This window comes from Cyprinodon tularosa, unplaced genomic scaffold, assembly GCF_016077235.1.
Source record: "Cyprinodon tularosa strain WSP-4 unplaced genomic scaffold, ASM1607723v1 ctg1490, whole genome shotgun sequence".
Taxonomy (NCBI): domain Eukaryota; kingdom Metazoa; phylum Chordata; class Actinopteri; order Cyprinodontiformes; family Cyprinodontidae; genus Cyprinodon; species Cyprinodon tularosa.
The window spans coordinates 1-21067 of NW_024038321.1; the positions used below are offsets into that span (position 1 = coordinate 1).

At 41.9% G+C, this 21067-nt stretch overlaps 1 protein-coding gene across 1 annotated transcript in view; it reads right to left on the minus strand.

Annotated features, from left to right (window-relative positions):
* Window positions 1-2022: 2022 nt before the first annotated feature.
* LOC119779561 (multiple epidermal growth factor-like domains protein 10) overlaps window positions 2023-21067 on the minus strand; it is a 46677-nt gene continuing 27632 nt past the window's right edge. Inside the window, exons 2-5 of the mRNA XM_038279233.1 lie at window positions 18211-18340; window positions 17622-17723; window positions 16139-16239; window positions 2023-2177 (exon numbers count right to left, since the gene is read on the minus strand). Of these exons, the coding sequence (XP_038135161.1) occupies window positions 2056-2177; window positions 16139-16239; window positions 17622-17723; window positions 18211-18326 (441 nt within the window). The 5' untranslated portion in view covers window positions 18327-18340 and the 3' untranslated portion in view covers window positions 2023-2055. The remainder of the gene's footprint in view (window positions 2178-16138; window positions 16240-17621; window positions 17724-18210; window positions 18341-21067) is intronic.

Consider the following 21067-nt stretch of genomic DNA (forward strand, 5'->3'; position numbering starts at 1 on the left):
GCCTGTAGTAGAAGGAACAGGTGGGTAGTAGTAGAAGGAACAGGTGGGTAGTAGTAGAAGGAACAGGTGGGTAGTAGTAGAAGGAACAGGTGGGCCTGTAGTAGAAGGAACAGGTGGGTAGTAGTAGAAGGAACAGGTGGGCCTGTAGTAGAAGGAACAGGTGGGTAGTAGTAGAAGGAACAGGTGGGACTGTAGTAGAAGGAACAGGGTGTGTGTGTGTGTGAAAGATGATAAAGATAACTTCGATCTGCAAAAGCAGCTTGTTGATGAGGGAATTAGGTTGGTATCAGTGTTTGTTTTGTAAATGTCAGTTTGCTGACATTTTTATGTAGTTAAGTTTTTGTCCACTAGATGGTGTTCTCTGATAAATTTGGCATATTACTTATTTAGCAATACAAAGAATTCTGAACTGCAATGTTATTTGCTATGTGATGACACAGATGGTTACATTATTATGCATTTTATTCTATTTCATGATACAAGCCATTATACAAGCATATACTAAAGGATCTAATAAATATGCACGGTAGAAGATGGTGATAGCACTAAAGGTAAAGACTGTAAAGATTAAAATGTAATAATTTAAGGTAAATGTAATGTCATGATAAATTCATATGGTCATTCCTGTCAACATACTGTCTGAGTTACTAATGGTGATTTTATTTGTGTTTTCACAAGCAAGGCTGTTCAATGAAAGGATTGTGAATCAAACCATCATCTTTTCAACCACGATGCTACATTTTAGTCATATCTTTATCTGAAGCTATGTGGTCAGAAACTTCCCCCAGCTGAGGAGGGGAACTTCATGAAAAAGATAGAAGCCGAAGGTCATGCAGTTTACATTTTACAATTACATTATTGCAGACTGTAGACTGAACATTTCTATCACAATTTATTGTAAGAAAAAGCTATTTTCCCAAATCTGTTAAATCTCCAGCTTTTTTTTATCTGTCAGATTGTTTTATTAGACATGACTCTGTCAATCCCTTACCCTGCTCATCTTCCACATCTGTGTGTTTGAAAAATCCTATCCAATCCCAGTTAAATAGATTCCATTAAAACCATGTTGATGAAATCATCCATACAGTGGTGGTTGGTCAATAGAGGGCGCTAGGGCAACGCCCCACCAACCCAATGACCCTGATTAAGTCACAAGAAAAATTTTATTTATTTTTTTTAATAATTTTTCGAAATATGATATATATTTTTCAGATGTGTGAAATATTTAATCTTTAATAACGAGTAAAGCATCAATCATTCTTTCGTCGGAATGGTGACGTATTTCCTCCCTAGAGGGCAAGTATCTTTAACCATTGGCTCTGGTTCAAAGTTTTCTACGAGCAGAAGCTCCTCTGCAATACCAAGGTATAGAACGTCCCAGGATGCAGCTAAGCTAGTACCTGAGGTGACAGGAGGTGCTCACCGCCTCCACTACAGCGCAGACGTCATGCAGCTTATTGACAGGTCGAGTCGCAGGAGCTGAAGACGCATTGATTAAACTGTTCCATTATTTGATTTTAGGTTTGTGACCCAATATTGGACCATGCAAAACACAATTTAACCTTCATAAAGCCTCACAGGGGAAGATTTATGTAAAAAAAAAACTAAACCTGGACATGAAATTATGTTTTATTTTTATAATGTTGTTGTTGGCATGCATATAAATATACTTGTATCATAACTTAGTATACGTTTGATTGGTTATTGGTATACATCTATTGATTAACCCCCCCCGGTTAAAACTCTACCGCCACTGGTTCAATATAGATGCTGCTTCTAGTCCAGCAAATATCCCTGCTGTTCAGTATTTAAAAAGAAATGTCTCATAGTTCAGTGCCACATACAACACAATGGCTGGAAATGGATTAAGGTAAATGTAAATGTTCTCCAATCCCTCACAGAGCTGCAAACTATTAAAACACAAAACTTAACCATTTACACCAAAACCAGCAGCTTTTACTTTGTGGTTTATCAGACTACAGAAACAGTCTGTATTTTCTCTTGTGAGTTCAGAGTGCTTTCACAAGAAACCAGCCAAACATGTGACAGGATCACTCACAGACAGCAACAGCTGAAAAACTCACCACTGGAACAGTTAGAGCCCCCCCAGCCTGGTTCACATCGACAGGTGTTGGGTTCCATACAACTGCCATGAACACAGCTGTCTGCACAATACGCTGGAAAAGGACGACAAAGAGACACAAAAAACTATTATTTTCATTTCTTCATTCCACAGATTTAAAGTCAAAGTTTAGTCAGTTTTTCTGTATAGCACTAATTTGTGCTAATGGTGATTGTGACACTTTAAAACTCACTATAGAGAAATAAACAATTGACTATAGGCCAGTCATACAGACAGATCCAGTCTGCTGCAAACTTTCTCAATCAATCCAAATATATTCCACTGTATTCTTAACTGAAATCCAATATACAGATCATTAATGCAGTGAAAAGATAAAACCTCCGCTGGTGAGGCAGAAACATTCAGCGTAGCCTGGCAAGGAAGGGCAGACACACACACAACAACAAACAGCAGCACACAACAGCACACAACAGCACAAGGCAGCACACAGCAGCACACAACAGCACACAACAGCACAAGGCAGCACACAGCAGCACACAGCAGCACACAACAGCACACAACAGCACACAGCAGCACACAGCAGCACACAACAACACACAGCAGCACACAACAGCACACAACACACAACAGCACACAACAACACACAGCAGCACACAGCAGCACACAACAACACACAACAGCACACAACAGCACACAACACACAACAGCACACAACAACACACAACAGCACACAACAACACACAGCAGCACACAACAACACACAACAGCACACAGCAGCACACAACAGCACACAACAGCACACAGCAGCACACAGCAGCACACAACAACACACAGCAGCACACAACAGCACACAGCAGCACACAACAGCACACAGCAGCACACAGCAGCACACAACAACACACAGCAGCACACAACACACAACAGCACACAGCAGCACACAACAGCACACAACAGCACACAGCAGCACACAGCAGCACACAACAACACACAGCAGCACACAACAGCACACAGCAGCACACAACAGCACACAGCAGCACACAGCAGCACACAACAACACACAACAGCACACAACACACAACAGCACACAACAGCACACAACAGCACAAAGCAGCACACAGCAGCACACAACAGCACACAGCAGCACACAGCAGCACACAGCAGCACACAGCAGCACACAACAGCACACAGCAGCACACAACAGCACACAGCAGCACACAGCAGCACACAACAACACACAGCAGCACACAACAGCACACAACACACAACAGCACACAACAGCACACAACAGCACAAAGCAGCACACAGCAGCACACAGCAGCACACAGCAGCACACAACAGCACACAGCAGCACACAGCAGCACACAACAGCACACAGCAGCACACAGCAGCACACAGCAGCACACAACAACACACAGCAGCACACAGCAGCACACAACAACACACAACAGCACACAACAGCACACAACACACAACAGCACACAACAACACACAACAGCACACAACAGCACACAGCAGCACACAACAGCACACAACAGCACAAAGCAGCACACAGCAGCACACAGCAGCACACAACAGCACACAACAGCACACAGCAGCACACAGCAGCACACAACAACACACAGCAGCACACAACAGCACACAACACACAACAGCACACAACAAAACACAGCAGCACACAACAACACACAACAGCACACAACAGCACACAACACACAACAGCACACAACAACACACAACAGCACACAACAACACACAGCAGCACACAACAACACACAACAGCACACAGCAGCACACAACAGCACACAACAGCACACAGCAGCACACAGCAGCACACAACAACACACAACAGCACACAACACACAACAACACACAACAGCACACAACACACAACAGCACACAACAACACACAACAGCACACAGCAGCACACAACAGCACACAACAGCACACAACAGCACACAGCAGCACACAACAACACACAACAGCACACAGCAGCACACAACAGCACACAACAGCACACAACAGCACACAACAGCACACAGCAGCACACAACAGCACACAACAGCACACAACAACACACAACAGCACACAGCACACAACAACACACAACAACACACAACAGCACACAGCAGCACACAACAGCACACAACAGCACACAGCAGCACACAACAGCACACAACAGCACACAACAACACACAACAGCACACAGCAGCACACAACAACACACAGCAGCACACAACACACAACAGCACACAACAACACACAGCAGCACACAGCAGCACACAACAGCACACAGCAACACACAACAGCACACAACAACACACAACAGCACACAGCAGCACACAACAACACACAACAGCACACAACAACACACAACAGCACACAGCAGCACACAACACACAACAACACACAACAGCACACAGCAGCACACAGCAGCACACAACAGCACACAACAGCACACAGCAGCACACAACAGCACACAGCAGCACACAGCAGCACACAACAGCACACAGCAGCACACAGCAGCACACAACAGCACACAACAGCACAAACACACAGCAGCACACAACAGCACACAACAGCACAAACACACAGCAGCACACAGCAGCACACAGCAGCACACAACAACACACAGCAGCACACAACACACAACAGCACACAACAGCACACAGCAGCACACAGCAGCACACAGCAACACACAACAGCACACAACAACACACAACAGCACACAGCAGCACACAACAACACACAACAGCACACAACAACACACAACAGCACACAGCAGCACACAACACACAACAACACACAACAGCACACAGCAGCACACAACAGCACACAACAGCACACAGCAGCACACAACAGCACACAGCAGCACACAGCAGCACACAACAGCACACAGCAGCACACAGCAGCACACAACAGCACACAACAGCACAAACACACAGCAGCACACAACAGCACACAACAGCACAAACACACAGCAGCACACAGCAGCACACAGCAGCACACAACAGCACACAACAGCACAAACACACAGCAGCACACAACAGCACACAGCAGCACACAGCAGCACACAACAGCACACAGTAGCACACAGCAGCACACAACAGCACACAACAGCACACAAAAGCATGCAACAGCAGGCAACAGAACACAACAGCATACAACAGAAGGCAACAGCACACAACAGCACAAAAAAGCACACAACAGAACGCAGCAGCACACAACAGCATGCAATAACAGACAACAGCAAGCAACAGAAAGCAACAGAATGCAACAGCACACAACAGCACACAACAGCAGACAAAAGCATGCAACAGCAGGCAACAGAACACAACAGCATACAACAGAAGGCAACAGCACACAACAGCACAAAAAAGCACACAACAGAACGCAGCAGCACACAACAGCACACAACAGCACACAAAAGCATGCAACAGCAGGCAACAGAACACAACAGCATACAACAGAAGGCAACAGCACACAACAGCACAAAAAAGCACACAACAGAACGCAGCAGCACACAACAGCATGCAATAGCAGACAACAGCAAGCAACAGAAAGCAACATAATGCACAGCACACAACAGCAGACAACAAAACACATCAGAATGCATCAGAACGCAACGGCATGCAACAGCATGCAACAGCACACAAAAGCACGCAACAGCATGCAACAGCACACAACAACAGACAACAGCACACAACAGAATGCATCAGAATGTAACAGCACGGAACATAAGGAACAGCACACAACAGCACACAAAAGGCCACAGCAGCACCCAACAGCACACAACAACACACAACAGAATGCAACAGCACACAACAGCACGCAACAGCACACAAAAGCACGCAACAGCACACAAAAGCAAACAACAGCATACAACAGCACGCAACAGCACACAACAGCACAAAAAAAGCATGCAACAGCGCACAACAGAACGCACAGCACACAAAAGTACGCAACAGCAGAAAACAAAACACAACAGAATAAATCTGAACGCAGCAGCATGCAACAGCATACAACAGCACACAAAAGCATGCAACAGCAGACAACAGAATGCATCAGAACGTAACAGCACGCAACAGAAGGAACAGCACACAAAAGGCCACAACTTCATGCAACAGCACACAACAGCAGACAACAGCATGCATCAGAACGCAACAGCACACAACAGCATGTAACAGCACTCAACAGCACACAAAAGCACACAACAGCACGCAACAGAAGGAACAGCACACAAAAGGCCACAACTTCATGCAACAGCACACAACAGCAGACAACAGCATGCATCAGAACGCAACAGCACACAACAGCATGTAACAGCACTCAACAGCACACAAAAGCACACAACAGCACGCAACAGCACACAACAGCACACAACAGCACACACACAACAGCACACATGCAACAGCACTCAACAGAAAGGCAGCAGCACAAAAAAACTTTTTTTAAACCAGTACATAGTTGCAGCAATATCTCCTTCTGTTTGTGAATCTCAAAGGTAAACTGCATTAAACACTGAGAGACAAGGCAAAGGTTGGCATCCATAGAAGTAGTAATTAAGTTATTCTGATCGTCATTCTGATATGAGTCGTTAAGCTGTTCAGACTGCAGTCATGTTCCAAACTATCCAACCTGTACTGGATTTAAAACCACATAAAGATGTGTTCCAGTCAAGAGTCAAGAGCTAATCTCACCTCAACAGTCAAGAGCTAATCTCACCTGAGTCACTTCAGGGTAATATAAACAGATTTAGTCTCCTCTGTCTGAAGTGTGAACGCAGCCTCTGTTGGACTTCTATGAAGATCCACTTGGTCACGTCGTTTAACTGGTAATTGGGATTCTTTATTCCTATTGGCTAATCTTCACTGGGACTGAGCGGATATTCTGTCTTTTATCTCCCAGACTTAAATACTGGTTCAAAGCTCAACTGTGTTGCTGTATTCCTCTCCTACACTGAGCTCCAGAGAAGCTACTACTGCCATTAAGCTTTTCTTCTTCTCTCACACAGGACCTAATCCTGGATCAGTGCTTCTGTTTTCCTTTGGCATCTCTGCTCACACCTTCAGATGTGATGCTAGACGGATCACAGCGAGGCTGCTTCTGCTTTTTTCAGGGGGTCTCTTTCAGTTAAGTTTAATTATTTTCTCATCTTCCAGAGGTTCACCGTGTGTAGGCGCTAAGTAAACATCTACTGTTTCCACGTGTTCATCCAGGAGAAGCAAATACTGCAAAGTCAACGACTGGATGCAATCAGCTGGATTTCCTTGGAAATTTGTAGTACTTTTTTTCTGGATGATTTGATGAAATGGCTTTATAAGGTGCCTTGAGGTGAAATAAATTGGTGCAGTATACTAAATGTGTTGAATTGAATTCTGGCTGCAGAGTTTTTAATATCCTGAAGACTGCCATATGTTTACTCACCAAGCAGGATTTCTCAGTTTGGACAAGGAAGAGTTTTTTTCTACAAATATATAACTCCTCTTAACACCCACCTAATTTTAAGAAATCCTCTCCTTTTTGCAAACCCATAATAGAAAAGCAAATAACTGAGGAACTATAATCATGATTTACATGTGTGCTTCTGAAAATATAAATGAAAACAATGTGACTAAAACACAGCCTAAAGTGGCAAAGTTAAAACATGACTCAGTGTTTTTTTTTCTTCTTGAAAATATTAGGGCTTTTTTTTTATCCATGCTGAATAAAATCAGCCATGCTTAGCCTTGGTTTAAAGGTCATTCATTGGTTCCAGAGCCAAACATTTAATGTGAACTTAACCAACAGCAGCCGGACTTTATGAGGAATGTGAATCAATCTGACTTGATGATCTGGTGAACTGTAAAGAGCAGTGAGATGACGTGTGTTATAAATTGGAGCTATAGAAATATACTGAATTGAATTGAATAATATGAGGGGAAAGATGTGTAAAGATGGCGGCTAAGAGGGAGCGCTTGTAAAGTCTTGAGGGCTGTCCCGGCGTTGAATCTCAAAACAAAATCGATGGAAACACTTTTGTTTTGTAGACTGGAAGGTGAGGAAAACAAACGTACCGAAGTTCAACCAGAAATATTGGTGGAAGCTATGCTAATTAGCAAGACGGTTAACATTAGCTTTAAGGATGGAACTTTTCTGATGGTATAAAAACTGATAATTAAGCAAAGCAAGCAAGTAAATGCATCCTAATTGATAAAATAGTTCTATTTAGTAAAGGTCAAGTTAAAACAGTGATTAAGAAAATCATTAGAACAAGATGATTAAGAAGTGGTATGAGAGGTTATGCTTAGGCCACCCAGCTTTAAATTGTTCCTTATTTAAAATATGGAAATATGCTACAGGCATGGGCTTAACTTTCTGAGGACTGGTGTGGACATGTCCCCACCAACTTTGAAAGGGGTATGGACATGTCCTCACCAATAATTAGTACATCTGTGTTGGGATCATTGACTTTAGCCAACAGTAACCTCAGGACGCGCCCGGCTGTGTGTTCTGAGAGTTTCAGTCAGTGTTTCTGTCTCTCTATCCCGCGGCTCCTGAGTCCCGCCTACTGATATGACATCACTGGATCCTATGTCCATGGGATCCTATGGATCCTATGTGGATCCTATGTCCACATAGGATCCTATGTCCAGAGACGACACACTGCAGCATCATTAATATTAACCAGCAGCTACTTCAGGTTTGATTCCCAATAAACAAAACAGTCATAAAAAAAAGATGCAATACAACCACGAAAGACGGCAGCCGCCGCGATGACTACCAGTGCTAGCCAAACTGATGTGCTAGCAGCAACAGGTGACCAGCCTTCGCCTCCGGCAGACACCGCTGCCCTCGTCCGTGAAGTGACTAAAAGAATCAGTGAGGTAATGGACCAAAAATTGTCTGCACTTTCTGGGACTCTGGATAAAATATCGTCCTCACTGGAAGGACTTTCGACACGCGTTACGGAGACAGAGCAGAGAATCTCAGATGTGGAGGACATTGTCACCGACATAACGGGGAGACTGGCTGAAGCTGAAGAGAAAATTAAGACCATGGTCAAGGGCTTGGATGATATGGAGAACAGGAGCAGGCGTGATAACATCCGCATTATTAATCTGAAAGAAGGTTCGGAGGGTCAGAGCCCTATCCAGTTTTTCGAGGCCTGGCTGCCTGCTACGCTCGACCTGGGGAGCGGCTCCGCGGGTGGGGCTCGCATCAAAGTAGACCGCGCACACCGGGGCCTCGGCCCGCGGGGTACGCGTCCCAGACCGGTCATTATCAAGCTCCACAACCCCAGGGACAAGCAGCGCATCATGGCGGCAGTGAGGGCGACTCCCGAGCTTGACTACGAGGGACAGCTGATCTTTATACATCAGGATTTCTCTTATGCAGTCCGTGAGAAGCGGAGGGGATTTAACGCTACTATCGTGCTTTGATTGACAAGGGCATCCGCTTCAACATGCGCTACCCAGCAACACTCACGCTGACTCACAACGGGGCTGAACACAAGTTTGACTCGCCAAAGGATGCACAGAACTTCATCAAGGCACTGGACTAACATTCAACTTGGATTATTATATTGAGGCGGCCCAGGCAAGGCACGTCTGCTGTGTTTATTGCGATTAAGGTACAGAGAGACTGTTTAAAGGGTGGATACGTATTATGTTTTTACAGTGACGTATTAATAGAGCCATTTGACTGTATTTACCGTTGAAACAGATTAACGTTTAGTTCCATAATTGACAGTAACCAGGTAATATTTTAGATGGGGGGGAGTAGGGGTGGGATTTCTTTTTTTTTTCTCCCGAGGAGTGAGACTTCTTTTGGCTGCACTGGGCCTTGCAACACCACCTATTTGGTGGCTTTTCATTTTTTTGTTTTTGATTTATATATTTACTTTTATGTTTTTTTATGCTATTGTTATATGGTTAGTTGTGTGTGTGGGGGTTCGTTTGCCATCAGAGTGTGATGGTTCTGTTCATGTCAGCACAGCCAGTCCAGGTCATAGGTTAAAACTTGTACATTTTGTTTATTGTGATGGGTCTTTTTGCTTACTTGGATTGCTAATTTTATGTTTAATGAATCACATTTTTTATAATGAGTAACACAAAATTTGTACCACTTAATGTCAAGGGAATTAATCACGTCATTAAGAGGCGAAAAATACTCTCTTTGCTCAAAAAAGATAGGGTCCAGATCGCGTTATTTCAGGAGACTCACCTAACTGATCTGGAACACTTAAACGTGACTGGGTGGGACAAATTTACTATTCCTCCTTTAACTCTAAAAGTCGGGGAGTTGCAATATTGATCCATAAGAAATTACCATTTACCTTGAATAAGATCATAAGGGATGCAGATGGACGATTTGTTTTGGTTTCTGGGCTTCTGCATGGTGAGCAAATTCTTTTAGGTAGTGTCTATGCTCCAAATGCTTTTGATGGTAGGTTTTATTCCAAGTTTTTGGCAGAGGCTTCTTCAATCTGCCAACACCACATAATAATCGGTGGTGACTTTAATTGCGGTTTAGCCCCTGAAACTGATTATAATCCACCAAAATCTCAACTACCCTCAAGAATGGTTAGGGCTACAATTGAGTTATGCTCAGATCTTGGTCTTTTGGATTCCTGGAGAATTTGTAACCCACATGTGAAAGACTTTACTTTTTTTCACGTCCCCATTCTTCTTTTTCTAGAATTGATTATATATTTGTTTCCAGATCTGTTCTTGACAGAATTCAGGGTTGTTCAATTAACACCTGCGCTCTCTCAGACCATTCTTCAGTTTCAATGGAATTTTTACCACCTTATTATGACTCCTTGTCTAGACATTGGCGTCTTAATCCAACTTTGCTTAGTGACTCTGTATTTTTAAAATATGTAGAAGAACAATGGAAGCTCTTTATCTCTACAAATGATTCATCAGAGGTCAGTGCCTCTACCTTATGGGAAGCAGGCAAGGCATTTCTCAGGGGCTCTATAATTTCTTTCACAGCAGCGAAAAAAAAGAAAACCTTAGCTAAACGACTAGAACTGGAACAGGATATTGTTAATCTGGAGAGGGAGTTTAAACAATCCACGTCCATTTCTGTGCTTAAAAAGCTGGATGCAGCCAGATCAGCTTTGGACCAACTATTAACTCAAAAAGCTGAAAGTGCAATATTCTATGCAAAGCACAGATTATTTGAATCTGGCAATAAACCTGGCCGTTTGCTTGCCCGACTTGCCCAGGGGAAGAATGGGTCTTATGCAATACCCTCTCTCAAAGATAAGAAAGGTGATCTACACTATGTGACTAAGCTTATCAGTGAAATAATGAAAGAGTTCTACCAAGAACTATATTCTTCTGAGTGTCAAGACTCTGCAGATTCTAGGAAGGGCTTTTTGGATAATATTAAACTCCCTACACTGTCGGAAGAGAGACAATTAGATTTGTCTAGACCTATTAGGACACAGGAAGTCTTAGAGGCCATCAAATCTCTACAGGATGGAAAAGCTCCGGGCCCTGATGGGTTTGGGCCGAAGTTTTATAAGAAAATGGCTAAACACACTGCAAATCCCTTATTAAATATGTATATGGAATCATTTGAGAAGGGCGTGCTCCCACCTACCATCAACCTTGCCCACATATCTCTGATATTGAAGAAGGATAGGCCGGCCGATCTATGTACATCATATAGACCTATAAGTTTGCTTGGTGTAGATTGCAAAATTTTGTCAAAAATACTGTCTGGGAGATTGGAGGAGGTTCTGCCAGTTCTAGTAAAGCCTGACCAGACAGGCTTTGTCAAAAATAGATACTCCCACTCCAACGTACGCAGACTTATAAATATTGTACAGTTTTCTCAGAACACTAACTGCAGGGCTCTCGCCATTTCATCGGATGCTGAGAAAGCATTCGATCGTGTGGAGTGGGGGTATCTGTTCGATGTTTTGGAAAGGCTTGGTTTGGGATCTGAATTTGCCAAGTGGGTCAAACTGTTATACGGGGCTCCAGCTGCAAGGGTCTTGGAAAATGGTTCTGCTTCTGATATTTTTCCTCTGAGTAGAGGGACACGCCAGGGATGTCCCCCTCTCCCCTTTATTGTTTGCGCTTGTTTTGGAGCCATTGGCAGAAGCTATAAGAACCCACTCTGGGATTTCTGGAGTAACCTTGGGAGATACTGAATATAAAATCTCGCTTTATGCAGATGACGTGTTATTGTTTGTCAGTAAGCTAGAAACATCTATCCCTACATTAATATCCACTATTAATCAGTTTGGCCTTTTTTCAGGGTACAAAATAAATTATGATAAATCAGAAGCTTTGCCACTTGGTGACAAGGGGGGGTGGGACACTCCTGATAATTTTCCTTTCAGGTGGTCGATCACAGGTTTTACATATCTGGGTATCAGGGTGTCCTCGGACATAACAGAGCTATACAAGTTAAATTTTAAGTCAATTGTGGCCTCAATCAAAAATGACCTTAATCGGTGGTTTGACCTTCCATTATCTTGGATGGGTAGAATAAGTTTGATTAAAATGAATGTTCTTCCTAGAATATTATATCCTATGCAAATGCTGCCTCTTAGAATCACCAAAAAAACATTTTCAGAGATCGAGGGGTGTTTCTCTAAATTTATACGGCATGGAAAGAAGTCTGGCTAAAATTATTGATTTTACAATTACCTTTAGATGAAGGGGGGTCAGGCTCTTCCTAACCTTCTTTATTGTTACTGGGCTTGCCATGTACGGATAATCTCAGGATGGTTACATTCTTTTTTACATCTAGGTGAGCCACCTGTAGATACTTGGTGCTGTGACCCCCTTTCTCTTCTTGGTCTGTTATCTATTGAGTCAGCTGAACTTCCACTGGGTGTGAGAAATAACTCAATTTTGATGTGTACACTCAGGGTTTGGCATAATATTGCTGCCCACATTGGAAGAAGAGGTTTTTCTAGTGAATTGCAACCTCTAATTAGGAACCAGGCTTTCCCTCCAGGTATGGGCATTAGTGTATTTGATGATTGGCATTCTAAAAAGATAAGATTTGTTTGTAATTTATTTGAAAAGGGTAGTTTTATGTCCTTTAAACAAATTCAAACTAAGTACAATATACCACAAAAACACTTTTTTGGGTTTTTGCAAGTGAGACACTTTGTAAATTCTCTTAAATTCCCAGTCAACCAACCTGTTTTGAACCCTATCGAAAGTTTTCTTCTTAAATTTAATGAAGATGTACTCACTAAAAAGAAATTTATTTCTCTGTGCTATGGGAAATTACTGTCTTTGAATTTTGTTACAACTGATAAGGCCAGGGTTCGGTGGGAAACAGACTTGGAAGTTGAGCTTAGCTCAGAAGCGTGGTCAAAAGCTTTTAGGTTTGCTAAGAAAATGTTTACTTGTAACAGACTTCGGGAAAGCCATTACAGAATTCTACATAGAATGCAGCGTACCCCAGAGTTTTTACATAAAATTGACCCTCAAATTTCCCCTCTGTGCGTAAAGTGCAATACAGATGTGGGGACTTACTATCACTGTATATGGAAATGCCCTATAATTGCTAGATTCTGGAATAACGTTTCTATAGAGCTTCGCTCAATATTTCACCAGACAGTCCCACTGAACCCTGTGCTGTTTATTCTTGGTCTTTCTGTAGAAGGGCTTTCTCTATCTTCAACACAAATGACTTTACTCCGTAAACTTTTACATTTGGACAGACGATGTGTTCTGTTTCTGTGGATTCTGGGACAGCCCCCTTCTGTAACCCAGTGGTACAGAGAAACGTTCAAGGTGTTTCCGCTGGAGCGCCTCAGTGCCATTATAAAGGGTAATTGTAATGATTTCTATGGAGTATGGCAGCCTCTGCTTGATCATCTGCCTAGTGAGCTTGCCGAGCTATTACACAAAGGGGGATCACAGTTTGTCTTTAAACATTATGTTTGATTGTTTTTGTTTATCTTTTTTTTTTTTTTCCTTGATTTATCATATGGAATATAGGTTTTGACCCTGATGTGTATTTGAAATTCATATACCGGACATTTTGCTGGACATTTCATATTTTGTATTAGACTTTGCTGTGCTGAATTGTTGTTGTTTGTCTTGTTTCTAAAAGACAATAAAGTATTGTTTAAAAAAAAAAAAAAAAAAAAAAAGATGCCACCGAAAAAGTCAACAAACATACGGAGCTTTTTCAACAAAAAAAAGCAACGGTGTGTAAAAAGCCTTGAAAATTATAATTGTAAAGCAATAAGTTTGACTAAAGCAGCTGTTTAAATAGTTTGTTCTTTGCTAGTTTAAAAAAAGCAAAACATTTTTGCAATCACACCAAACGGGAGAAAGAACGGCGAGAAGATCCGGTTTAGTCAAATTAAAATAAAGTAACAACAGATCATTAACTACATATTAGAGCATAATTCTTTTATATTTCAAAAAACTAACACTGTTTATTTAAAAGATTAGATGCAAACTATTGGTTCTTCAACAGACGAGGAAGCAGATTTCCCATCTCCAACAGAAACCGCACAGCTGCTGGATGCTGATGGGGACTTTTTTATATGTCATATTAAATTAAGCTTTAATTTCTGCATGTTTTGCTCCTATTAATTTAATGAAAATATCGCGCATGCTCTCCTCGAGCTCCGAGGATCAGTCGGAGCGCAGCGATACGGGAGGAACAGCGGAGGCTCTAGGCTTTGCTTTGAGCAGGTCTGCAGCGCTGCGGGGCAGAGGATATGGGATTTCAGGGTAACAGTAGGGAGACACTGGCGTTGGATGTAGGAGTTTGCCCTGAAATCAAAGGATTGACGGTTCAAGTCCCGACTCCGACTTTCAGGGTCGTTGTGTCCTTGGGCAAGGCACTTCACCTGCATTGTCTACTGATGGTGGTCAGTTTCCCCACCAACTTTCATTACAAAGTTACACCCTTGGTTTCAGGGAAGTGTGATTTTTATTTTCCAGAAGAGACAGTGGAACACGTTATATTATTTTGCACTAAATATGTCAGTCAGATAAATTAGCAGATACATATATTACAAGCCAATAAATTACAAATACACAAAAAAGACCTTTTAGCCATGGGATCAGAAGGGTCAGAGGAATGTTCTCTGTTGTTGAGGAACCTCAAGACGACTGATTTAATACAAAGGATTTATTTATTTTTTAATTTTTTCGTAGTAGGCTATTGCATTATCCAGATCCACACTGCTTTTCAGTTGGTGGCAGCAATACACCAAAAGTTGTTTACCAACTGCCATAAAACTTAAAAAGAAGAAGAAGAAGGATAGATATTTATATATAAACAGTCTAAGATTGGATTTATAATCCAGCCTCAGGATCACTTCAAAGGTAGGAGGTCAAAGCTTTTAAAATATTCTGATTTAGCATGCTGCTCTATCTTTATTCATTGTGCTTTGCTGCTCATTATTTCCATCAAATGAACTTGGCGGGGCGCACATCAGTGGCACAGTGGTTAGGGTGCATGGCCCGGGTTCGACGGCCTTAGTCCTCGCCGTGACCGACGTGGGATTGAATTCGACCTGTGGTCCTTTGCTACGAGTCTCTCTCCCTGATTCCTGTCCGCCTACAAAAAACGAGCCAGGAGTGCTGCAAAAACCTCCAAAGAAAAGAAGTGGACTTAGTGGTTGGATTGTGGAAAAACTGAGCTTTCTAAGGATGATTAACATGTTTATATTGATTAGACTTTAACTGGTGTTATTTTCAAGCATACTGCTGTTTGATGTAAATATACAAGTGGAGCGCCGGCGGTCGGATGGATGTCTGATTTTTTTTTCAGAATGGAGGTCAAGTTTCTCAAAGGTACGTTTTGTGAAGTAAATGCAGGAACTGAACAGAAAATATAACTTAATTGTCTAGGTTTGTTTCATAATTCCTACGCTGCTGTATTTTAGATTGGTGTGAATTTTACCCAACTGCATATTCAGCTGCTTATGCTGCATCCATGTCCCAACAACCATCACTGCTACTGTCCCTGGTCTCTCCCCCAGTAAACCATTGAAAACTCAGACTCATTGAAAATGTGTTAACTGGCTAAAACCCAGTATCCAGGTGATGGGAAAGGTTTGGAAGACTCACGGGCGCACGTCTCTCCATCTGCGAAGAAGCCTGGGCAACACTGGGACTTCCTCCTGTACATGATTTTCTCTCCTGTGCGATAAGCTGTCCGATAAAGCTCCCTATACAAGAACACACACACGGACAGGTCACTTATTTACAACTCGGTGAAAAAGTGTTTACACTACATGCGGCTCCAATCTGATTCATTGCACTCTCGTACAAAAAGTGGAAATCTTAAAAAAAAAAAAAAAGTGAGACAGTCACACTACAGGTTTAACAATTCAGTGAGAAAAAAAGCTCTTCAAAGAAGGTTCCTAGAGGAATATAGTCAATGTCACGACTCTTTCTATTCATTTCACAACTTATGGGGGTGAATAAGTGTGACTTTTCAGGAAAACACAAAATTGTTTGGGTGACCCCAAACTTTTGAACGGTAGCGATGTATTCTATGAAATAGTGTTCTATCAAACTGGTTCTATAGTCACTCTATTACAGATGGAGTAATGTAACTAAAGTAATCCCTCCCTGGGATTATTAAAGTATTTCTGCTTCCTGGTTGATGGGACAGGTGTTGTGAATGAAACGGTGTCCAGCTTGAAAGAGCTCTTGTGTGTCTCTGAATGTGAGCATTGATGACTGAAAGACATCTTCTGCCTCCATTTATCTGTTTGCTACAGTCTGTTGGATTCATGTTCATGTGGATTTAAAGACATTTCAATTAGAGGGAAAAATTGCGAGAGGAATATTAAAAAAAGTCTAATCAAGCAAAACTTTCGTGACCCCCATGCAGTACCTCTGTGGACCCCCTAGGGGTCACAGACCCCCTGTTGAAGACCTCCGCTTTAATGGCATCTTGCTTTAACTCTTTGTTTTCTATATAAGCTACTGGAAGCAGAAATTCCCTGAAGGAGTAATCCCACGGGTTTAATAAAGTTGAGTCTAAGTATAATTCTTGCGTTTAAAGGCTACATGAAGAACTTGTGGAACAACTCAGTTACAGTTCAGTCTTAGAAAGTTCATTTCAGAAGTGTTGAGTGAATGCCAGTAACAACCGAAGGGTTTAACATGATCAATGTTTGTCAGATTGTAAACTGCTCCGTGGCAGCTGGTATCACAAGCCAAATCACAACGTGGGTCTGTTTCCTTGTCAACATGCTGGATATAGCAGCTGTTGAATCGCATCACAAGGATGTTTTATTAGTGTCACGACTGTTTTCCTTAGAAGCACTGAAGAATGGATAATGAACTTTTAGTCACTGCAAATGTACGTTACATGACAATTAACCGTCCTTCAAGGAGCAGCGAGCAGTTTAAAGATGCCATGGGGGCATTAGACTACAGAAACAAACAGGGAAACAATAAAAGACACAAAAACTAACCAAACTAAATGGATCTTCAAATGAACACAGGCACAATGCCAACCACATCAGGCTTATATAGAGAGGTAGTTGCGATTGAGAGCGGTAATGTTTCAGACTGTATTCTTGGAGATGTTCCTCACCTGTGGTTGGTGCACTTGAACCACTTCAGGATGTCTGGACAGTTGGTGTAATAAATCTGATGAAATGGATGCGCATAGGACTCCTGCACCGTCAGCGAGTAGCTGGAAGCAGAACAGGACAGAAGGACAAACATCAAACCAGAAAGAAAACTGAAGATGCTCTGTGCTCAATTTCTATTTGTTCTCCTTTCTAGCTATTTTATCAAGTATTGAGCAAAGTCTGTGAGACATAAATAAGTGTGTCCAAAATAATCTGGTTGCAGGGCAAGAAAGAAAGACTCCCTCATGACTGCCTCATGAAAAACCACACAGCCACCCTCTTTGCTATGGTTATTATTCAATCACTCCTTCCAGTTAACTGCTGTAGATTTATACTCTGAATAGTTTGGCCTATATCTTCTCTTTTCTCCTAATAGTTTAGTTATTTATCCATTTTTTTGTAAATAAACTGCTTTTCCCGAAACACTGAAGTAGACATCTGATCAATTTAACACAGCCTTAATATGCAAAGCAAGAATTTATATCAGAGTGATCTGGTTCTTTATAAAGTCCACCAAGCAGCTGTTCCAGACACATAGAGGTGACTTACCTCTCCCAGTGGCTGCAGACGTTTGGATCATCTGGGTTCAGAGAGGAACTGGGCAAAGACCAGTAGGTCACTGCTAAAAGGACAACCAAGTGGTTCTGCATCAACACAGCCATCATCGTCACAGCTTTACCTGCAAATGAAGAAAAACATCAGCAAAATGCAGGAAGCATCATGGTTTATGAGTCCTTTACCTCAAAAGAGAAATTACTCTGTTTTTCACAGCCTCCTGTTATTTTATTCATCTTTTTTATGTCCACTGTTTTCGGACATAACTGTGATTATTCCTTTTTTCCTTGATTCTTTTGTATTTCAGTTCAGCTTTTTCTTTGTTCCCTTTGTTTTATTTTGTCTCCTTTCATTCTACATCCATGTGATCAGAATCACTTCCTATTCAAATGCAAATCAAATGCAATATTTTTATGCCACCTATATCTAACTCTTAACAGTCGTCTCAATACTCCAAACTTTTCACCTTAAAACAAAAACAAATCTGTGAAACAGATATGTGGTACTAAATCCTCTAGATATCCAATCATCATGTATGCAGTCTGAATGGTCAACATATCATTTATCTAACATCCAACTTTCATGTCATTAATTGCTACTATAACCAACAGCCAAGGTCTAGTGCCCAGCTATTACTGACGGCTAAGGGCCCACTGGAACCAACAGCTAAATGCAGGGCTGCCAACCTTTCATCAAACCTTGGAGCGAGATTTTCAAATAGTTCAGACAGGAAACCCTGTCAGGGTTCGATAGAACGGCTATGAGAACACCGGCTGCTATAGGTGGAAGATTTTCAGAGGATTTCACTGAAACTAAGAGGCAAAATGCTGAATTTTTATAGCACAATAAATGCAACTGGAGAGAGCAGATTAACAGCCAAAAAATATTTTTTATTTCAAATGTAAAATATTTTCATATTATTTGTTTTGCAATTTTAGTATAATTCCTGCTTGAAGTCGGTCACTCTGTCAGCTAAAGACATGTTTTAGAGTCTCTATATTCCAGTTAATGATTAATCAATTACTAAATTAGTTGAGGATTATTTCAATAATTGAATAATCATCATTAATCTAATGAATTGTTTCAGCCCTGGTAGATTGTATAAAAACTCACCATGACAGGAGACAGCTCTTCTCTGGGTGTTTCATTTTAGAAATTACGTTTTTAAACATATTCAGTTGATCAAAATAAGGATAAATAAGATAAGTACTAATAAAATGAGAACATCCCTGTGGTTCTCCCTCTATGAATCCTGAATAACTATTATTCTGCACATCCTCTCTCTGTCTTATATTGTTCGTCTTTTCTTAGGTGACTGAAAAATAAAATATACTTTTTTTTTTTTCTTTTTTGTGAAACTATCAGTTTGTGAGGCATACATTTTAAGAATTTTGATATTTCTGCTGGTTTAATAAGTCCTAAATTCCAATGGTAGATTATTCAACTAAACTGAACAATAATTAACTTGTGAGCAAAACATGGACTAAAACTGGGACTAAATCAAGTGGCTAAATTAGACCAAACCAGGAGTAAAGCTCACTAGAAAAAGCACTAGATGTAGAGAAAACAAAGCATTTAATGTCAGTCTGGTGTGATCCTACACTTGGTTTCCACATTGATAATTCAAGATAGCTGTTGTATATTTTATTCATATTTACTCAAGTATTAGATAGCTTAAAATCTTCATTCATTTAAAAAGTTAATTGTCTTGGTCCAGATAAGAAAAGCATAAATCGTAATAATTGCTCAGAAATCCCAGTCTTTTTTTTTTTAAATTTGCTGCAGCTGCTGTCAACACAGTGTATACGTGGGCTGGTGCAAAAATACGGACTGGATTAAACATGGCATGTCCTCGTGTGTGAGCACTAAGGTTACCAATGACTTAGGGTCCACTGTTACCAACGACTTAGGGTCCACTGTTACCAACGGCTTAGGGTCCACTATTACACACGTCTTAGGGTCCACTGTTACCACGGCTTAGGGTCAACTCTTACCAAAGGCTTAGGGTCCACTGTTACCAACGGCTTAGGGTCCCCTGTTACACACGTCTTAGGGTCCACTGTTACACACGTCTTAGGGTCCACTGTTACCAATGGCTTAGGGTCCACTGTTACACACGTCTTAGGGTCCACTGTTACCACGGCTTAGGGTCCACTGTTACACACGTCTTAGGGTCCACTGTTACCAATGGCTTAGGGTCCACTGTTACACACGTCTTAGGGTCCACTGTTACCAACGGCTTAGGGTCCACTGTTACACACGTCTTAGGGTCCACTCTTACCAAAGGTTTAGGGTCCACTGTTACCAACGTCTTAGGGTCCACTTTTACCAAAGGCTTAGGGTCCACTCTTACCAAAGGCTTAGGGTCCACTGTTACCAACTACTTAGGGTCCAATGTTACCAACGGCTTAGGGTCCGCTGTTACACACGTCTTAGGGTCCACTGTTACCACGGTTTAGGGTCCACTGTTACCAATGGCTAGGGTCCAGTGTTACACACGTCTTAGGGTCCACTGTTACCAACGGCTTAGGGTCCATTGTTACCAATGGCTTAGGGTCCACTGTTACCAATGGCTTAGGGTCCACTGTTACACACGTCTTAGGGTCCACTCTTACCAAAGGTTTAGGGTCCACTGTTACCAACGTCTTAGGGTCCACTTTTACCAACGGCTTAGAGTCCACTCTTACCAAAGGCTTAGGGTCCACTGTTACCAACTACTTAGGGTCCAATGTTACCAACGGCTTAGGGTCCACTGTTACACACGTCTTAGGGTCCACTGTTACCACCGTTTAGGGTCCACTGTTACACACGTCTTAGGGTCCACTGTTACCAACGGCTTAGGGTCCACTGT